At 45.8% G+C, this 19303-nt stretch overlaps 1 protein-coding gene across 1 annotated transcript in view; it reads right to left on the minus strand.

The window, feature by feature from the left end:
• The window catches only part of LOC149332434 (uncharacterized), a 24615-nt gene extending 5690 nt beyond the window's left edge, over nucleotides 1-18925 (minus strand). The window contains exons 1-2 of the mRNA XM_089557514.1: nucleotides 18775-18925; nucleotides 12191-12363 (exon numbers count right to left, since the gene is read on the minus strand). Coding sequence (XP_089413640.1) covers nucleotides 12191-12363; nucleotides 18775-18925 — 324 coding nt within the window. The remainder of the gene's footprint in view (nucleotides 1-12190; nucleotides 12364-18774) is intronic.
• Between the last annotated feature and the right edge of the window lie 378 nt (nucleotides 18926-19303).

Here is a 19303-nt window from a genome sequence, read left to right on the forward strand (position 1 = left end):
TTTGCCAAAAAATGGGAAGAATTTGACGCTAAATACTTCGGTCATAATCTCTCTAACTGCTTGATGACCGCGAGGCAGCGACCTCATGGCCTATGTATCGCTTTGCGAGCGCTTCGAAACAATGCATTTGTCAGAGCTTTTCGACCGCAAGGCGGTGACCTTGTAGTCTTTAATTAATATGGCTTCGCGAGCGCCTGAAAACTGGTCACATAGAGCCCTCAGCTCGAGCTCCAAGCTTCTCTACTGAGAACAAATTATGGCACACAGAGCGTCAGATCGCAATGTTTGTAATGGTTCTCCCTGCTCCTCTCCCCTCTTTGCCTGCGCGATCCTCTCTCTAATTGCGGTCTTCGTGGCAACAGCTCCCTAACACGACGGGGGTGCTGTGATAGATTGCCTAGCGCCAAATCTTGAGAGCAGGCCGCGCAGCTTAACAACATCCGACCGCCCTGAGAAGTGCTGCGGGGAGGATCCCGGCTGATATCGCCTGTTGGCAGTCGATCTTCTCTCGGAGTCTTCCCGTTTTTGGAAACAGTGTAGGGAAGCACTCTCTATTGAGTAATGGGCCCCGAAATACGTGGAACAGTCGCAATTCGGCTCGATTTTATCGGTGGCAAGGAAAGCATGACTAAATGAAGCTAGACACAAATTTTAGCACAAAACAATGTATCGAGGGCTGTTCCAAGCCTTTCTCAGGAGATAACTGAGAGATGGGAAAATGATTTGAAACGCGGTATGTTTGTGGGCGTCAGACTTTTCAACCCCAACACTGAGTACATCTAGTTACATGCAAAATGCGGTTATGCTTATCTGAAACCGCGTTCTCCCCCTAGTGGTTCTTTTCTCTTCGTCTTCTTTTGAACCGACAAATGCGACAGTCATGCCCGGAATTACATTCGCGAGCTTGTGCTCAGCCATGGAGCTCCTGTAGCCAGTGTCTTCGGCAAGTGGTCGGCTTAACACGAGCTTATGAGCTTTCTGCATTTGAGGTATCGTTTAAAGCGTGCGATCCTCGCGTATCTCATAGGTGTAACCGTCTGTTCGAAGACCGTTCGGCTGTGTCCGAGAGCACGCACCCACGTGTGTCCAAATATATAAATAAAAGCAAGTCCGAAGTGTTCGCCACGTGGCAAGTTTGTTGATGGACTCATCGCTCACATACCATAAGCAGCGGCCATGCGTAAAATCAATAGGACACTGTCCAGTATAGTGACAACGCGCACGAGCCTCACTGAGCTACGTGACGGATCATCTTCGCAGCTGGATCCCCGGTTGAAAACGCGATGAAACCTGACACCAGGTGGCGGTATCAATCCCACGGTGATATTCGTTTCCTGCCTCCGTTATTGGAAGCTATAACGGCGTGCCCGTTAACGAAACTCCCAGGACGAAGTACTCCTCCCAGTTTCCCGTCTTCAAACCTTGAAACAATGCAGCGACACATCTTCTATCAATGTGGCACGTGACGTATGGAGATCCTGTCGTTTTCAAAACAAACAACGAATCACACGAGTGCGTGCGACAGAGGGCGCGGGGATCGTCTGAAACAGCGGCAGGGAATTAAGGCGCCATCTGGTGAGCGCGGCGGACCTTTCCCGGGCGCGCCCATTAGAGCGTGCGCGGGAAGGTTTATCAGCCGTAAAACGCAGGCAGACTCAAAGCGTGGGGTGCGGTACTGGAGCCACGAGGTAGGTTGAGAGACGGTGTCTGGCGCGCCAAGCGACCGAGCTCTAGGTAAAATTAGCAGGCTGTCGTAGGCAACAGTTGTTTTAACCCGTCCAGCGTCTAGGGGAAAGGAGGAAGCATAACTCACACTCCCTGCATGGCACTCTCGCGTTCTCTGTAAGGGTGACTTTCTGTGTGGTGTTATGAGCCAGCAGGCACCCCGACCGAGAAAGAGACATAAGAACCGCCTCGCAAAACACCGTGCGTTCTCTATGCGTTTTGTTTTTTTCCATCCTTGCTCCAGCAAACATTCATTGTCATCCTCTGGGGTGAGTGCCAGCAGAGGTGATGGAAAATCTTTGTTTACTGCATTACCCCTCGCAGTCCACCAAAGGTTGGCGGCAGCAGGAGCCGATATGAAAAATCTTGCAGCTGCCGCACGTTTCCCTGCTGGTACTATAGAGAGCATAATGTTTCGGGATGCAGTTGTCATACCCGACTGAAATCTTTCGCTTCTTTTAACGTGTATGATCATCATATGTTAAGCGAGCGAAGAGGGCTGAGTCTCCCAATTGCTTCAAAAAGCAAGGCTCTCAAGTCGGAAGCATCAAAAAGAAGATAATCTAAAAAAGTTTGCCTTCATTGCTGTCTTCGCTGACTGCTTAAGCCCGTTTGAATAGACAGACGCCTACGCAGAGGCTTGGAAAGAGAAATTGGATAATGGATTAGAGCGTGGAAAAGAAAGGTAGAACTTTTGCAAAAGAAACGAAGCAAAAGCTCATTGACAAAGGATAGAGAAGTTTATGGAATAGTATTTAGTCGTGGAGATGACTGTAGTCAAAGAAACCGCTACAAAAGTGAGCTTAGTGGTTGATCCATTTATGATAATACTTATTTGCCATCATTATATATATATTTGTGGGGGGGCTACTCGCTGTCTGCTTGATCAGCCTGGTCGGTTCTCCCACAAGAGCTCGAGGAATCATGAGGTCGTATATATTTTTAGCACCACCATATGACAATAGAAAGCCAGAATAAAATCACATTATGAGGATGACAAAATCTGCCAAAGCGGCACAGTGTCGCAGGACGTACTATCAATCTCACTCGCTTGACAATTGTTATCTACCAGGTTTCATAGTTTGCATTAAAAATAGGCATCCAAGTTCAAATCCGACTGTGGCTAAATTAGTCCGAAGCAAAAGCAAACGTTGCTACCTAACTGTAGCATACTGTTGGAAAATTCTGCGAGTTCGTGTGTATAAAATTGTGTATACAGCGTCTCAAACGGCTTTCTCCTGATGAAATCGCGTGGATTTTTCAGCCCAAATTTGTGCCTCGTAATGCAGCGTCGAGTGTCGAAACTCATCAGTGAGCGCGCCCGCGCGTTTCCGTGGCACGACAATCCGGCCCCACCGCAGGTGGGCACCTCGGTCGCATCCAGCTGCTCCCGCGGGCTCCGCGCATGAGTGCTCTCGCTGAGTGGAGACTCGGTGGGGGTCGCGGCAGTCACCGCAGAGCGGATCTGACAACACCGCTTACTTTCCCAGTTGCTCAACGGTACTGAAGAAACCGAACTCGAAATATTCATCGCTCGTGGGTGTATCAGTAATGCATGAGTGTTACGAGGTTCACTGAAGATACCGGGCTTGAACACTAGTGTTCCTTTTTTTTCTTTTCTATTGTATTTATTTCAGTTCTGACGCCGTTCTTTTCTTTTCAGTCTTGAAACGCACCTCAGCTTAAACTGGCACAAGAAATGTCAATAGCCATTGTTGAGTCTGTGAAACCGGAAATTATAGAAGGCCTTATAGTTCGGTGTGCAAGAAAATCAGTCGGCGCTTCTTTTATAAACCTTTCGTAAGCGGCAGCAGCTAAATTTACACTCCATAAAGGAGGGATTAAATTCTGTCATTCAGTAGCAAAAAAAAAATGCACTGGACGCTTTTTTACGACTAAAGACCAGGGCTGTAGCATGTCACGATCACAGCCAGTACCAAGTTCTATGGTAGAGGTGTTCCTTTTCTGACTAGGTGTTATAAACGCAGGAAATGCAGGTAGGATGTCCTGCAGTTCTAACTTTCCAGAACAACTAGTGACACATAGTGCCTTGATTTGCCACTATGCATGGCCAAGTGTTTTTTTTTTACTCCTGCACGTTATGACCGCGATTCTTCGTATAGCACACTCAAAATGGCCTTTTAATACCATATCACGTTCTCTGCCCTGTAATATAATACTGCCTTATTGAAGATGGTATTATCCGGACTCAAGAGAGCCTCGGCAGCCAGATATGCTTTCGCCCGCCGTTCTCAGCCCTATCTCGGCATTTTTTTTTGCAGGGTTAATATTAAGCATCCCTAAGAATGAGCTCAACTTTTCTCCGAAACCGCCGCTCTCAACACCTAATTCCCGTTACTGCACATCCTCCCTTATCACATAGGTAACTGCTCAAACACAAACAACGACGTGAAGGGTACCCAACCGTTTGTTTTGTCTTTGTTTCACGTCCTTGTTTATGTTTGCGGAATTACCTATGGAATTGTGAACGGCCGATTCGCCCAACAACGTACTGTCTTAATTAAACTACATCACTCCAGTAGTTTTCTCCATTTTGCAAGCGCTAAGCAAGTGGCTGGCGGTAGTTATGTACGTCTACTAACCACACAGGTTCGATCGTCATTGTTCTTCAGAGGCCCTTGGCGCATATGAACAAAGTGGTAGGAAAGAGCACGCTGTAGAAGCGACTACAAAGCCAAACACGCAAGAGGGCCAGGCATGCATGTGCAGTCGCCGTATGCGCCCGGAGCTCGAAATCGGAATAGTGGGAAGAGGGGAGGAGTTCTACAACCAGTCGCCACTTGAATGGCGAGTGGGGCGAAGTCACGGGGACACCCTCGGCACAATAAAAACGGAGCTCCCCCGCCCTGCCTGTGGGAACAAAAAAAAAACATAAAACCCTCAACCCGCGTTTCAGCAGCGGTGCTCTCTAACTGCTCCCTCCCCGGTCAGAGCTACGCCGCCAGAGCTCGAGCCGTCGCTCCGGGGCGTCTACCGAACGCCGCCACCTAACGCGACAGGACGAGGCGTCAGTGCTTGATGACTCTCTTCTCGACTGTCTTTCAACTTACAAATTCTCTTCCTTCTTTTTTTTTTTTTTACCACTCGTTTGAATGACCATCGTGTACCTATCTCCCACTCTTTCACCATTACTCCCAGCATCGGGGAAAGAGGCAGCACCCTTTTCTTTTTCTTTTTTTTTTAACCGCAAAGAGAAAAAGGAGTCGTCGCTTTTTTCAATTAATTTTTGCGCGCTATTCACACTATGCCGCCATTGTGCGCCAGGGCGCCATGGACCTTTCTTTTCGTCTGCTTCCCGATTTGTCTCGCCGAGCTTCCATTAGTGCCGCAATTGTGGTAACGGCGCCTGTCAAGTGCGCCCTCTTTCAACTGCGGACTAACGTCGTGCGCGTTCGTGCGGTCATTTCGTCGGAAACAGCTCTCTTCAGCTCAAAATGATAGGCCTCACCGCTACCGAGCATCTCTCTTCATGCCCTAAAAGAAGAAAGCAAAACATCTTTACACTCCCGTAACCGGCTTTTCGAGACTAGGGGAGAATAATAATGGACTTGAAAAAAGGGTTAAAGCACGACCAGATTCTTCACCCCGAACGAGTGCATTAACCCTTTCGTGTTCCGTAGTGGGATATATAGAGGGTCACCTGAGTGTGCATTGTTGACAGAAGTGAGAAGTAAATCGGGGCTTCAGCGTGTTTAACCTTGGAAGCTGTTGCGGTCTATCCCGAGATCTTTTTTTTTTTTTCCCACCAGTTAAGTCGTTTTGGTGCAGACGCTTCACGCATCACTTGCGTGGGTTTACTTAGGCTGGGCCATTAGGGCACATTCTGTATAGATCGACGGTTATAGACGCTGGCTCGTTCCCCAACAGACCGTAGGAACAAGTGTGTTCTTTAGAAAAAGAGGGCGTTTGTAAGCAACGGCTTACAAAGATTACAAACATAGTCGTTTTCGCCGAGCACTTATATTATTTGCCTCACTCTTTAAGTCGCATACGACAATGCCATTTTGTACTCCTGGCGACAAAGGTCGGAGCTTAGCCTTTGGACGCTGAGGGCATGAAGATGCGTACCAGTGCTGAGGAATCACTTTACCACAACTGTTTGATAAACAAGCAAGAACTGCCTACGCTTTGTATCGGTCGGCACTTGCACCGGCTTTCCCAGGATTCACGGTTTATTTTTCTACTCAAAGCCGAACGCACGCTGCAGCCCCTCTACTAAAATGTTTTTTTTTTCGTTACTCTCGAAAAGAGAGGGGCTTCCTCGCCGTTACTAGGGATGTGATGCCGTGGCATTGCGTCAGCTTTGCGCATTCAGTTCGTTCGTATGCGTCACTTGTGCTTGCAAGTTATCTGCATTTTCCCCTCCGTTTCTGGCTTCCAGGGCAATCGTTCCGTTTGGGCGGGAACTTTCGGGTTTATTTCCAGCCCTTCTCGCGGTTCCGTTTCTGCAACGTTGAAGAGCAATTTCGCCCTCCGGAGTTTCTCAAACGCCCTGATTGTTGGCATTCAGTACTACTAGACTGTGCCAGATGCATTTGATTGGCCCACTGACTGAACAGAGTATGTCTAAGCTTCAGCGGCGGTGTAGTGACCCCTCGGAACCCCTCGGTCTCGCGCTAGAAAACGATTATCGCGTACGTATTTTCTTATTCTTTAACTTCTGAATGAGAGCGAAAATCTGTGGCTTACGAGGCGTACATTCAGCTTTCCAGCCATTTTTCATCCATCCGCTGAGCACCACGGCCGACATTAAGCATTCGATATCCAATACTTTGTATTTACAATATGTCGAGACAAACGGATTTCTGCCAGATGTGTATTTTGTTTTTAGTTTTGCCGCGTCGCGTAACAAAGAAGTAATAGCCGCTTTTCATTTCAGAGTGTATAGGGATGATTTTGAATACGCGGCGGTGGTGCTCCAGATAGCGCTGAGCAACGTGTTTTCGGTGTAGACGCTTGCGTGGGCAGCGTCCCGTATGAATAATGCCAAGGTAATCAAGCAAAAAAAAAGTATATTTTGTACATTATGTTTGCGTTTGGCAATTGTCACTTCGGCCTTAGAAGTGTGTCTGCCTTTTATTTTTATATGTCGTACTTTTCAAAACTACACGGAGGTGTTTTTCGCGGTTACACACCTGCGGAGCGCCCAAGCTATAATTTCATAACGATCGCCGAGAGAGGTCTATATTCACGCATGAGTTGAATTATTCAACTCCACAGATCAGACCTGCTTCTATTAAGGCAACCGTATCATGCGCTCTGTTTTTGTTCTCACTGAACCTGAACAGTTCCGTTCGCTTCGCATTTGCGCAAGTTCTGCACAGGTTCTCACGGAGGCGGCAACTTCGCATAGGCGCGTAGGCATTTTGCATGTTTTCACTCCTGAGTAACGTGGATGAAATGCTAGGAGGCGAGAGTTTGGGAGCAGGAAGTAAAGATGTAGAAAAAATAAAAAAAGCGAAAAAGCTGCAAACGCCCTCACCAAAATGAGTTCTCGTACATTCGAACTGTATTTTAGAGCGCACCTCTTAGACGCCAGTAAGGGATTCCTGTTCGTGGAACGGCAATACTTTCCTCTGAACGAAGCTTCTGTTAAAGCTAAGAGCCGCCTTGGCCAAGCTCGCTAAAAAAAAAAGCAGCATCAGCTTTTAAATGCGCCACACACAATGTTTAATAAAATGAACCATGTAAGCTTAAACTGTTGCCAAACGTAAACTTTCCGTCATCAGGCTTTTACTGATTCGCTAGAGAGGAGGCGACTATACTCATAGAGAAAATCAAAAACATTTCGGCACACTCTAAACAGAAAAGAATAAAAATAGAGTAAGATGTCCTATAGCGTAATCTCTTTTATATAAAAAAAGAAAGTGCTCCAGAGGACAGATTACTCCCTTTTTACTCCCATATAGGTGTATTGGCGTTTACAGTGTGTTGCTTCTTGTAATATGAAATGCCCACTAAGTGGCCCAGGCGCAATTTTTCCCCGGCAGGATGTACTAGTTTCTATTAAAGAAGAATGATTATTATCCGATATCCTCCTGAGATCGCAAAAAAAAAATTCTTGCAACACTTCAACCAGTAAAAAATAAATTTATAAGCAGGGAAAACCACACTTGTACTCAAACGGCGTCGAATGAAACCACACCCTTTGGCTCTCGCCGGCTCCCTTTTGTTCTATGAGCGCGTGATCTTGTTTTGTATTCTAGCTCATTTCTTTCCTCGTTTGAAGTCGCTCAGTAGCAAATTTCGTTTTGGACTTTGCTCCCATACGTAATCCTCACGTGGCCCAGAGGATCTCCGGCCTTCTATTCTTATCCTATTTTGCGTTTTCGATAGATGCCGTTATTACCTTACACGCCCATATCAACCAGAGCAGCTCTCGCGCAACCCCCCCCCCCCCTCCCCCCCCACACACACACACTTGACGTTTCTGCCCACAAAGTGTGGGAATCCGGACACATGGGCTGCCATAGTCTCCAATCTCTCCATCACGCGCCTTTCTAATATACTCCGCGCGGTTCGACTGGCTGTCAAACACTGCGCTCGGCCGGGTACTGATGGGTCTGGCGGGCATTTTTCTTTCTTTTCTTCCTGGTGTTCTACATGGTTCTCTCTTCACTGCTTCTTTACGTTTTTTAGAACGAGCTATCGGGTATCTAAGCCCCTTCGGACGTCGTGTTCATCGCACTGAATAGGATACCCACGCTGACAAGCCTTGACTCAAAACATGAGGTTCACGCTTTGGGCTCTACGCTGTTTTGCAAGCTTATTTTAAAAACCGGACAGATGAACGAAAACCTAGCCCAGGGCTATGAATTTTTTTTTGTGTGTGTCCTGGCACCATCGGGAGAAGCAGATATGTTAGACAAGGCTTAGGGTCGATATTCGGATTCTATATTTCTTAACTTTCCCCGCAAAGTAAGTGCGCTAACAGAACAGCACCAGCGATTTTGCTTCAAAGCATAAAAAAAAAAAAACACTTGTGGCATGCGTATGCCTGCACTTCAAAGCATAAGATAAAGTTCCGCATAAATGTCGCGATTAGAATAACAACAGGCATTGCTTGAATACTTTTTGAATCCTAAACATATCCAGCCTTTTCGGGCAAAATTGAAAAATTGTAAGACAATCTTATGGAACTATTAAATATAACGGTCCATTATTCTTATATGTAGCAAAATCTTTTTCCATAGATCGCATCGAACAGTTCGGACTGCCAGAGAAACCCAATGGGGGAACGCTTTTCACGAAAGCAAAAACGTGAATAAAAAAATACAAGAAAAATACAATACAACACTGCCGTCGGGTAATCTGCGGATATATTGATTATTATAGTGAAATCCTGCATTATATGCACAAATTGCGTTCATAAACGGTTGCCTGGTCAAAAATACTTTTTGTTTATAATTGGTGGTTATGTACAGCAGGGCCATAGCTATGATCATCCTTTGCTTTTGGTCGTAAACTTTCCAGCTTCTGCTTCACTCGGTGCCATCAGTAAAACACCAATGCTATCGTTGAGTTCTTTCTCATCGAAACTCAATAGCGTGACTGGAAACGGGTAGTCCCTTTTCTGAAAGGCCCGCCTGTCACGGCGGGAAGATTAGCGACACGGGAAAAAGCAGTCGGACGCGCCCTAAACAGCCCATTAATCATCTCGCTTACTCTGAAGCAAATAAAGCAAGCGCGGATGGCGCCGTCGAGGTGCTTCCGTTCAAACGCGAGCGATCCATGAATGAGCACCTGGTCGTTTCACGCTTGTAGCGACACCTCTGTGCGAAAATGATTATCAGGCAGCTGTCCTGGTCGCGTATTGCACCATCTCCCACTCGCGCCATCCACCGACATAACACACGCGTACGCCGATGCTCTTGCATGTAAAGGCGTAATGGAGTTCCCGCCTTCGTATGATCTCCATATTGGCTGACCACCTGACGCGCGGGGCTTTGTCACGGCGAAGCGGGTTGTTGCACGCGAAACGAGAATGCACAACCGATTGGACTGCCCAGCTTTACCTTACGCTACTGTGCAAGCGTGTCGTGAGCGAGCGTAAGTGTGGCGCATTTGTCGTCGTCCATAATGTGCATCGATCATCCAAAGCGGAAAAGTGATTCATCCGGTGTCTTGGTTTATGGGGTTTAACGTCCCAAAGCGACTAAGGCTATGAGAGACGCTGATACTGCTCCATGTGTTGCTGTTTCGATCCGCACAGAACCACTCCGTCCTTCTCACGCTGCAAAGATACTCTTTTTGTTATTGCGGAATACGGCTATTATAGCTTCGGTAGCAAAAAAAAACAAACAAAAAAAACAATCTGCAAGTAAGTTTTGTTACAACGACTAGCGGGTCGGTCATTCTTTTTTTTTTTTGCACTGAAACTATTACTGTTCTTTCTCTAATAAAGGTTTTTTTTTTTCTGTCGCAGTCACGAACACGCAACGAACAGCTTAACGGCAAGTTTATCGAGCGACAATCGCATCTTTTACGAATCCGGGTGGAGGGGGAGGGGGGGGGGAGCGTTTAGAGTGGTCCTCGCCGGTAACAATACGGGTCGGATTTTACTGGAACGTAGCCTACCCGAAAACGAATCTGAAGCGCTGCTCAGCTTTAAATGAGATGCATGCTGCGACACCTCTGGAAGGCTTTCACAGTATGCTGGCTACCTTTCAAGTCGTGCTAGCTTTAAGGCCTTTGAGCAGCGCACTCTATATAAATTGACACTGAGGAGCACATCTAGCTTTCATCTTGAGCTGAGCACCAACTACATGGCTCTTTCTGGACACGTTTAATATATCTCCGGCAGTAAAACACATATTCATTGCTGGGAAAATTAGATTTCAAATATTTTCCCTCCATTTAATTCGTTCAAACTTAAAGCATCAGGGCCGAAAAGGACTCTGCTGTCATACTTTCAAAGTGAATGACGCAGTAGAGGTCCTTCAAGAGAACAGAGTTTGAGCATTCATTTCATAATTACTGTGTAATTATATGCGACAAGCACACTCTATCATCTTTTATAACTAGATTTTTTCTTCGCGTATAATCTTCAACAGCCATTTTAAACTTCAGCACAGAAATAACCTGGAAAATCGCCTTCTTGGGGAAACTGTTCTCTTCCGTATTGGATGGTCGTGTACCTAGCCTGAAGGATTCTCATGCAAAAAAAAAAAAAAATTCTTTACACAACTATGTTAACAATACATGCTGTATTTAACTGCCGACCCGTTCTAGCTTATGACTGCTCTGCTTTCAGTTAAAGTGGTGTCTTGTTGATTAGAATGCGATGTTCTGTCAATTCAGGTGCACTTCAGTTTGCCTTCACCGTGCCCTTGAGTTTGAAAAGTATACAGCAGCTGTAGTTAAGGACAACGCAGCGAGCTATGGAAAGAAAAATGATAGGTGTAAGGCTAAGAGATCGGAAGCGGGAGGAGTGGGTGAAAGAACAAACGCGGGTTAATGACATCGTAGTTGAAATCAAGAGGAAGAAATGGCTTTGGGCGGGGCATGTAATGTAGGCAAGATAACCGTTGGTCCTTAAAGGGCAACTGCAGCACTTTTTTGAGAATTTCGCGACATTCAAGGATACAGATATTTATAGGCTGCAGGTAAAGCATGCCAAGTGTTTTTTCACTAGCATTTAAAATAGTGACGTAATCGACGATTGAATTTTGGGCTTCTCCTCAATTCACCGGAGAAGTGCAGGGAAACTCAGCGTGACGTCATGGTAGGTATGATTTCAAATTACCGCTGTCGTCAGCCACACCCTGCCCTGACGCGTTAGACGCTGCCAAACAACTCTCGGCAGGGTTCGCCTTCGGTGGCGTTGGTTTTTTTCCTTCAAAGCACGCGTTTGTGCGTTGGAGATGTACCCATACCTTCGATGACGTCATCATGCGGCCCCCACTTGGCGTTGTGCGCTGCGGAGAAGCTGGAATGGCGTCCGGATTTTAATCGGCGATTACTTCACTATTTCAAGTGCTAGCCCAAAAAGACTTCGCATGCTTTACCTGCAGGTTTCACACATTCGACCCTCTTAAGCTCGTTGATTTCTAAAACCTATGCAGTTTCCCTTTAAGGGTTAGGGAGTGGATTCCAAGAGAAGGCAAGCGTAGCAGGGGGCGGCGGAAAGTTTGTGGGTGGATGAGATTGAGAATTCTGCGAGGATACGGTGGCCGCAGCTGGCAAAGGACAGGGTTAATTGGAGAGACATGGGAGAGGCCTTTGCCCTGCAGTGGGCGCAGTCAGGTTGATGATGATGTGCCCTTGAAGCTCGATTTCTCAAAGTAGGCCTATTTTCTCAGTGAACGATTTGGATGCTTTGGATATTGGACGATTTGAATATGCAGTACTGTGTGAAAATAACCCAGCGTTCGGGGCTTGTCGGTTCTACGCTGCAAAGCCGGAAAGAGTGTCGGGTGCGAAGAGGGCTTCGGAAGATACCCACCGACGTCGCCGCCTCCAGTGTGTCGGAGAGGTACCGGAGTCTCCGGCCGACCAGCTTGGCTGCGTCTCGACACGCAGTCGCCGAGCACGCCGTCTCGTCGGTCGGCGCACTGGGTTCGTCGACGCCGCTGCATGACGTCACCAGGTCCGGCAGCGGCAAGGGCGGTGAGGTGCCTGCGGTCCGAAGATATAATCGTGTTATAAATTATTGGGGTAGAGGAGGTATAAGAGACGCAAAAAAAAATATGCATGAACGGACAAGCACTAATAGCAAGCACCAATACGTGAAGCAATACGTCATTCCTGGGCTGTTTGAGGTAATAAATAAAAAAGCCCATATGTGCATACATTTTCCTTTTTCGCCCAGAACAATGTGAGGACCTCGAGGTAAAATTTTCAGGCCAAATACTCCACGCTGCCCGAAGGCACAACTTGCCGAGTAGTGTTCAGTCATTTAGAGGGCAGTGACTGGGTTTTGCGGATTTTTACATGAAAATTATTCCGCTGCATATCGTGCCGTACTTTCACGAAGGCTCACTGATTATCCGTAGCATTCCTTGGACGTTTTTAAATTCCTAAACGTCATTTTTTTCAATTATAATAATGTAAACAAAGCATAGTACATGCCCAAGCACTTGATACGGTGTATGGCATCACCGTCCTCAGCCGCAACAGAAAATTTTAAACTTATCGCATGAAAGGGGACGGAATACATTGAAGCGCATTAGAGCACCATGTGATACAATAACGCCTCAGCTGCCGAAAATAATTAAAATTTCTGGTGTTGCGACAGGCAATGCACTTGAATTATCTGCACTTATGCCCCGAAGATCGCAATGTTGACCGGAGGGAAACGTGTCATTCGAGACACCTTAGCAACTGATGCTGTGAAGTACCACTTATGGTTTTAAGAAGAAAATTAAGCGTCAGTTGACTTTTATTCTGGTGTCTTGTCCACGTTGCCAGGTCCTTGCGTGCAATAACTTGAATGGCAACTTAGCGGGAGCTAAATGCACATTTCCGTTCCGACCTTTCATCTTTAGTCTAACTCCGTTCTGTCTATGCTGATAGAACAAAATGCATTATTTTTTATTAGAATATATTAGACTGATATTACTGATTTATCATACACCGTCATTTATTATACCCTTAAAGGCCCAAATGACATTGCATATAGGAGATGATATAAAACAAGGGAGATTGTCCACCAACGTTACCCAACGCCACACAGTTTTAACAAGAAAATATACAAAATATTGCAAATAAATTACAACTAGAAACATTCAAGACAGTTGTTGAACGCAGACAATATTGAAGTGATAGCATAGGGATAAATCACAAAAATGGTAAATAAAAAACGCTTTTTCAGATCAGTGACCGCGAAGCGAAATTTTTAAGATTAGCGATGGTAACTACTGCTTCAGGGAGTTCGTTCTATGACCTAATAGTCACAATTCATTACTTCGATCAGGAAGAAAAATAAATATACGCACAGTTGGAAGAAAATCTTTGCAAGAGTCATCAGTTCTTGTAGTAATCTGGGTAGGAGGCAAACGAATGAGCCGCTTTGGGGAAAAATAATGTAAAATATTTTGTGAGAATTATTAAACCTTGAGTAGTACGTGTCTCAGCCAGGTCAGGCAAAGATAAGATTCGTTTGAGATAAGGCACACTAGATATTCGATTGTAATCGGACATAATGTATCGGGCAGGTTTATTATGCAGGGACTAAGAGGCGGTTAGTCGGAGCATGAGAATGAGGGTTCCAAATTAGAGATGCATTCACTAGTTTGGACCTAATGCAATCAGTTTTAGGCAATGAGTTTAACGTTGGTGCTAAAAGAGCGCAGAGACCGACGGAGAAATTAAGCTTAAGGTGCAGCTAGATAACTATAACAGAATGATAGATATCCCAAGATGGAATAGAACATAAGTGCACCTCAAGTACTTGTACTGAGACGGTTTCTTCGGGCACTCTCCAACGGGAGTACAGTTTTATGCATCAGGCACTTCCGGAGTCGAGAAGATGATAGACATGCTCTTAAAGTATTATAAATATACGTCAAGAAAGCACAATAGAAAAAATATAACTTATCCAGGTTTTCTTCAGTATCCTTGCAGTCTGATTAATTTCTCACAGACACAACCACCCATAAAGAAGACGCATTTTTGAGGAATTGGGAGGGCAAGTCATAATGTAAGCAATGAATAGTAGGGGTCCCAGTATGAGCTTCCTTGAGGAGCACCTGAGCGAACTAAAACATTTCAAGATTCGCAGCTGTCTATTTCAGCGTGCTGACATGTGTTAAACAAAGATTTTTTTTATGAAACTGATAATAGCGGGTTTGTACTGAGACTCTAGTTTACGGAGGAAGCGACAATGAGCTCTAATACCGAATGCTTTCCTAAAATGAGATACGGTACGAGTGTCTTCTGAGGACTGCAGATTAGGATCAGTGTCACTATTACGTCCAACTAATTGATCTTCCAAGATAAATTCCTCCTGATTGCGTGCTGGGCTACAAGAATTAGATAATCATAATCAAAATGATTCGCAACATTTAAGTGAATAATGTGTTCCAAAATCTCACTAACTATACTTGTTAGAGAAATAGGAACGTAGTTGTGTAGTAAATGACGATCCCCATGGAACAAAAAAGAAGTGCGGCTGAAAAACCAATCAGTTGGATATAATTATTTTGCCCACACGGATAAAAAAAGTTTCCTGTAATTTAAGAAGTAAAAAGAAACAAAAATTGAAGTCAGATATCCAGCAATTGCGTTATTGCTGTCAATGCCACTAGCTGGTTCAATTTTCAAAACTGCAAACAAATTAAGCGCGCTGCTGATAAATCCCACTTTAACGTAATCATGGCAGGGACAACGCTTGCCCGTGAAGTTGATTGAATAGTCTCCTCGACTTTCTGGCTAATTAAGATTTCGACTTTACTCCGGGGCGGTAGTACGACGGCGCTTCTCTGGCTCTACAACATACCAGGAGCAGTATCTTGTCATCCGACATTCATGCACTTGCAGGACAGCTCCGCGTTGCGCAGCTCCGAGCGGATTAATTAACAAATGTTTCCGGCCGTGACAGGCGGAAGCAGCCGCATAAAGTTGACGCTACAGATGCTGTATCTATGTGCAGTCGAAACTATTCCCCGAGTGAGTCGAGGAACAAATAAAAGGCAGACTTGATTAAAAATTTAAGACTGACTTAGCGCACCTGATGAGAGCCCAGCGATCGCTCATGTAAGCAAGGTGCTGCATGCCAACGCGGAGAGAGCGCTGACTGTCAGTCACACGCAGTACTAAGCTCGTCCCTCTAAGCGCTGCGCCCCCTTGAGCGCAAAGAGTGCAGTGAAAAACAACCACTAACGCCGAAAGAAACAAGTCTTCAGTTCGGCTTTATGCAGTGTTAATGGCGAAACTTCTCGAGGCGCTCAAGTGGCGACGGGACGCGAGCAAGATGCATATTGACCATGCTCTGTTCGTGGAGGAACTTGTGTACAACGCTCTATATTTTTAATGAACAGGAATCCCGCTACCCTTGCCAGACTGTTTGGAGATTGCGATGTCCGTCAGAATTAAGACCTGAAAAACTCCGGCTTGATAAGCAAAGGAAGGTGCTTGCATGATTTATGATGGATGAAACAAGGCTGAGTAAATTTTTACAGGCTTATATGCAATATGCGCTTTGTGTGCCCGTTTCTTTTGTTAAGTTACCGCTTGCTGTGCTGACTGGCCGAAGCATTTTCTAGTGATGCTATGGTGTCTTCAGGATAATTTCGTTTAAATGTTAAGAAATGAATTAAATAAACTTCTTGTATACTTTCGCGATCCCTCAGTTAGCAGTGTGCATTTTGGAATGAAAAGCGAATATGGCGACGGCCCTGAAATTTCTCTGCACACCGGTCATTTCAAATTCCTTTCTGAGCGCCTATAAAAAATTTAAGCATTAAAATATGGAAAATCTGTCTCCACGCAGATATCAAGCTGTTTTCACCATAATTCTCCCCACCTTTTCCTGTTTGCAAACATTGAACACTATGTACTTTTACATAAGCCCCGTGGCACTTTTTTTTTTTCGTAGTTGAAGTTAGCAATTATCCCGGCCGCGGCGGTTGAATTTCTTTGCAGGAGAAATTCTAGAGGCCCGTGTACTGTGCGATGCCAGTGCACGTTAAAGAACCCCAGGTGGTCGAAATTTCCGGAGCCCTCCACTACGGCGTCTCTCATAGCCTTAGTCGCTTTGGGACGTTAAACACCATAAACCAACTAACCAAGTTAGCAATTAATTATTCGCAGCGGTGCTTGCAATAAACAGTGCATTATGACATAGCCAGCGGCTCACAGCAGTGAGGATGCTTCATCGCACTTTAGGTAGGCATAGGATTAATGAATGAAAAAAACAACCTGCAGGATGTGGAGCTGCGGTATATACAAAAGAGTCGCTTGGGTCATTTTTTGTAAGCATTTCTAAGGGAGAGCTAAAAAAACATATAGGCAGCAAAACGAGAGAAAATATGGCAATTCGGTGACTGGTCTTCATTTGGACAAGAACAGAATATATCTGTTCAAACGAAACAAAGAAACGAAAAAAGAAACGAAACACCGCTACTAAATATGCGAACTCAGACTAAAAACTGCAAGTAATGCCTTAGGCATGCAGAAGATATTTCAGCTCATCATAATTCAGCACAGTATACCTAGTCGATGTTCGTGTTATAAAGGAGCATAACATAAAAATCTGCAGAGACCCCTCAGTTTAGTTAGCTGCTGCATTGGGTAAAATTGAAGTCGCTCGAAAAATTTGGGTTACATCCGCACTTTTCGTAAGGCACCGCCAAATAGGATCACCTGACCGTAACTGATTATGGGTAACTGATTATTGCTGAAACGAACGTTGGTAGATCCGCCAGCCTGGCTGATGCAGTACACTTCATTGCACTAAAAGGCACCACGGAAGCGTACTGGAGCGGAAATAATTGCCTGGGCTGCAATCCGGTCCCACTCCTCACCTCTACGTTTCCTTCCGGCCCGACTTTTCACGTTTTCTTTCTTCACCAGGCGACGCATTTTAGATAGCTTATATAGTCAGCAGAGCATAATGTCAGCGTAACATATTTGACTACGTTGTTAGACTAACGTAATAACGTTCTAAAATATGAAATCATCTCACGTCTCCTCGTACCTCGTTCTCCATCTTTTGCTTTTTCTTGCAAGTTATCACCCACTGGGTTCCCCTATAGCTGTTAATATGCCGCAGCATGAGCAAGACTTGGATGGCTGACTCGAATTAGCCTCGTTCATAATCTCTATAGTAATCAGCATATCGGGATAACATGACCTTGTCCGAACCAAGCGACGGATGGACGATGCAGTGCCTTTTTTGGTTCATTTTTTTTTACAGTGGTGAAATGACTCAAAGAGAAATTATTCTGCAGCTTCACAGAGCCACAATACCGCCGACGCGAATGGTGCCGGCGAAAGAATACCGTCAGATGCGGAAGCCGGAGCCGTTTTCTGGTCAGAAAATAATATTTTGTAAACCAAAGACCAAGCCTCTTAAAGGGTGCGAACAGCCTTTGTAATACTCGTCTCGCAGAATTAAGGGAAAGCTTAAATAAAAGAGGAAACCTGGTTCACCCTGCCCTGCTTTGCCAGGCTTAAAGCCGCTGCACCTCTTCCATCACAGCCACCGTTGTTGTAGAAGATTAAAAAAAATCAGCAAGAAAACACCTATCCTGGTGCTTCCTGCCTCAGTGTTCGTCTTTTGTGCTACGCGTCCCCTGGCGTTAAAAAAACTCAAAAGCAACGAAGAAAAGAAGGGATTATCGTTACCTTATGATTTAAATATCAACAGAAGCGCAAGAACGGAAAAACTGATCTTTCTAATCCTCAAATCTTGGTTTGGTTTATTGAGGTTTTACGTCCCGAAGCAACTCAGGCTATGAGGGACGCCGCAGTGAAGGGCTCCGAAAATTGCGACCACCTGGGGTTCTTTAACGTGCACTGACACCGCACAGCACACGGGCCTCTAGAATTTCGCCTCCATCGAAATTCGGCCGCCGCGGCTCCTCAAATCTTGGTTCAAAAGCACCGGGAGAGGTACTCCATGCTTCTTGCCTTCGCTGAAACAATATCGTCGGAATATAAATATCTGCTATTTTTGTCAGCTGCAGCACATACACATGAAACTTCAGTGATATACTTCGAAGAGCGGCAGTTCTGTTCGACAACGTGTCAGAAAGAAATCAGCGTTAGAGATCGAGTCCACAATAGATCAGTATTTCAAGACTTTTAGTCAGCCTACAACAAAACTCTTTTACGAGCAGTTGCCTCACCTGACAGATCGGTATAATTTAGCGAGATTAAAAAACCTGTCCCCACGCGAATCGCTTGCTGCGTGGCCGGATCCGCAAACATGAATAAAATCTAGACTTGTAAAGCTTCCTTCATTTTAGGTTTCAAAACGTTATTCGCGTCTGGGACTCCATGCCTTGCAAACATGCCTCCAGTAAGCTCTAATGTTTTTTTTCTGGACCTCTTTAATGGGAGGCGCGAAGAATCCTGACTCCTCACCTTGCTCGAGATGGTGCAAGACGCGGCCGTAATCCATGGGAAGCCGCAGCGCAGTAACAACGGTGCAGTTCCAGGAGAGCGGGCGATAAGCTCCACTGGCTTTTAAAAAAGCGCTCGAGTCCAAGGCACGCACCGCGAGCGAGCGCACCATGCCTCCGCAGTTACGACCCGCAGTCCACATTCGCCCCAGTCGATATCGAGCACCCGCCGTTCTCTCGGAGCGCGAACCGCACCCGACCAGCTCCACGCGCGTTTTGAGAGCCCGCCATGAAGTTATTACGGGGGAAGGGAATATCCGCGCCGTTGTGTCGGGGACAAGGGGAAAGGGCGTAATCACGTGGCAACTTCCGCGTCTATGGTTGGCCGACAGGTGGCGCCACTGCTGACAGCGATGCAAAAAAGAAAAGTGGGAGACTGCAGCGACCTCTGGTGCGGAGTCGCCACTGTGTCTGCCCTTGAAGCATAGTCACACCGCGTCACTAAAAGGGCACACTGTGCAAGGGCTATATACCACATTGCGCAGAAAAGT

Source organism: Amblyomma mixtum, chromosome 8 (assembly GCF_055824585.1).
Source record: "Amblyomma mixtum isolate Tamu chromosome 8, ASM5582458v1, whole genome shotgun sequence".
NCBI classification, from domain to species: Eukaryota; Metazoa; Arthropoda; class Arachnida; order Ixodida; family Ixodidae; genus Amblyomma; species Amblyomma mixtum.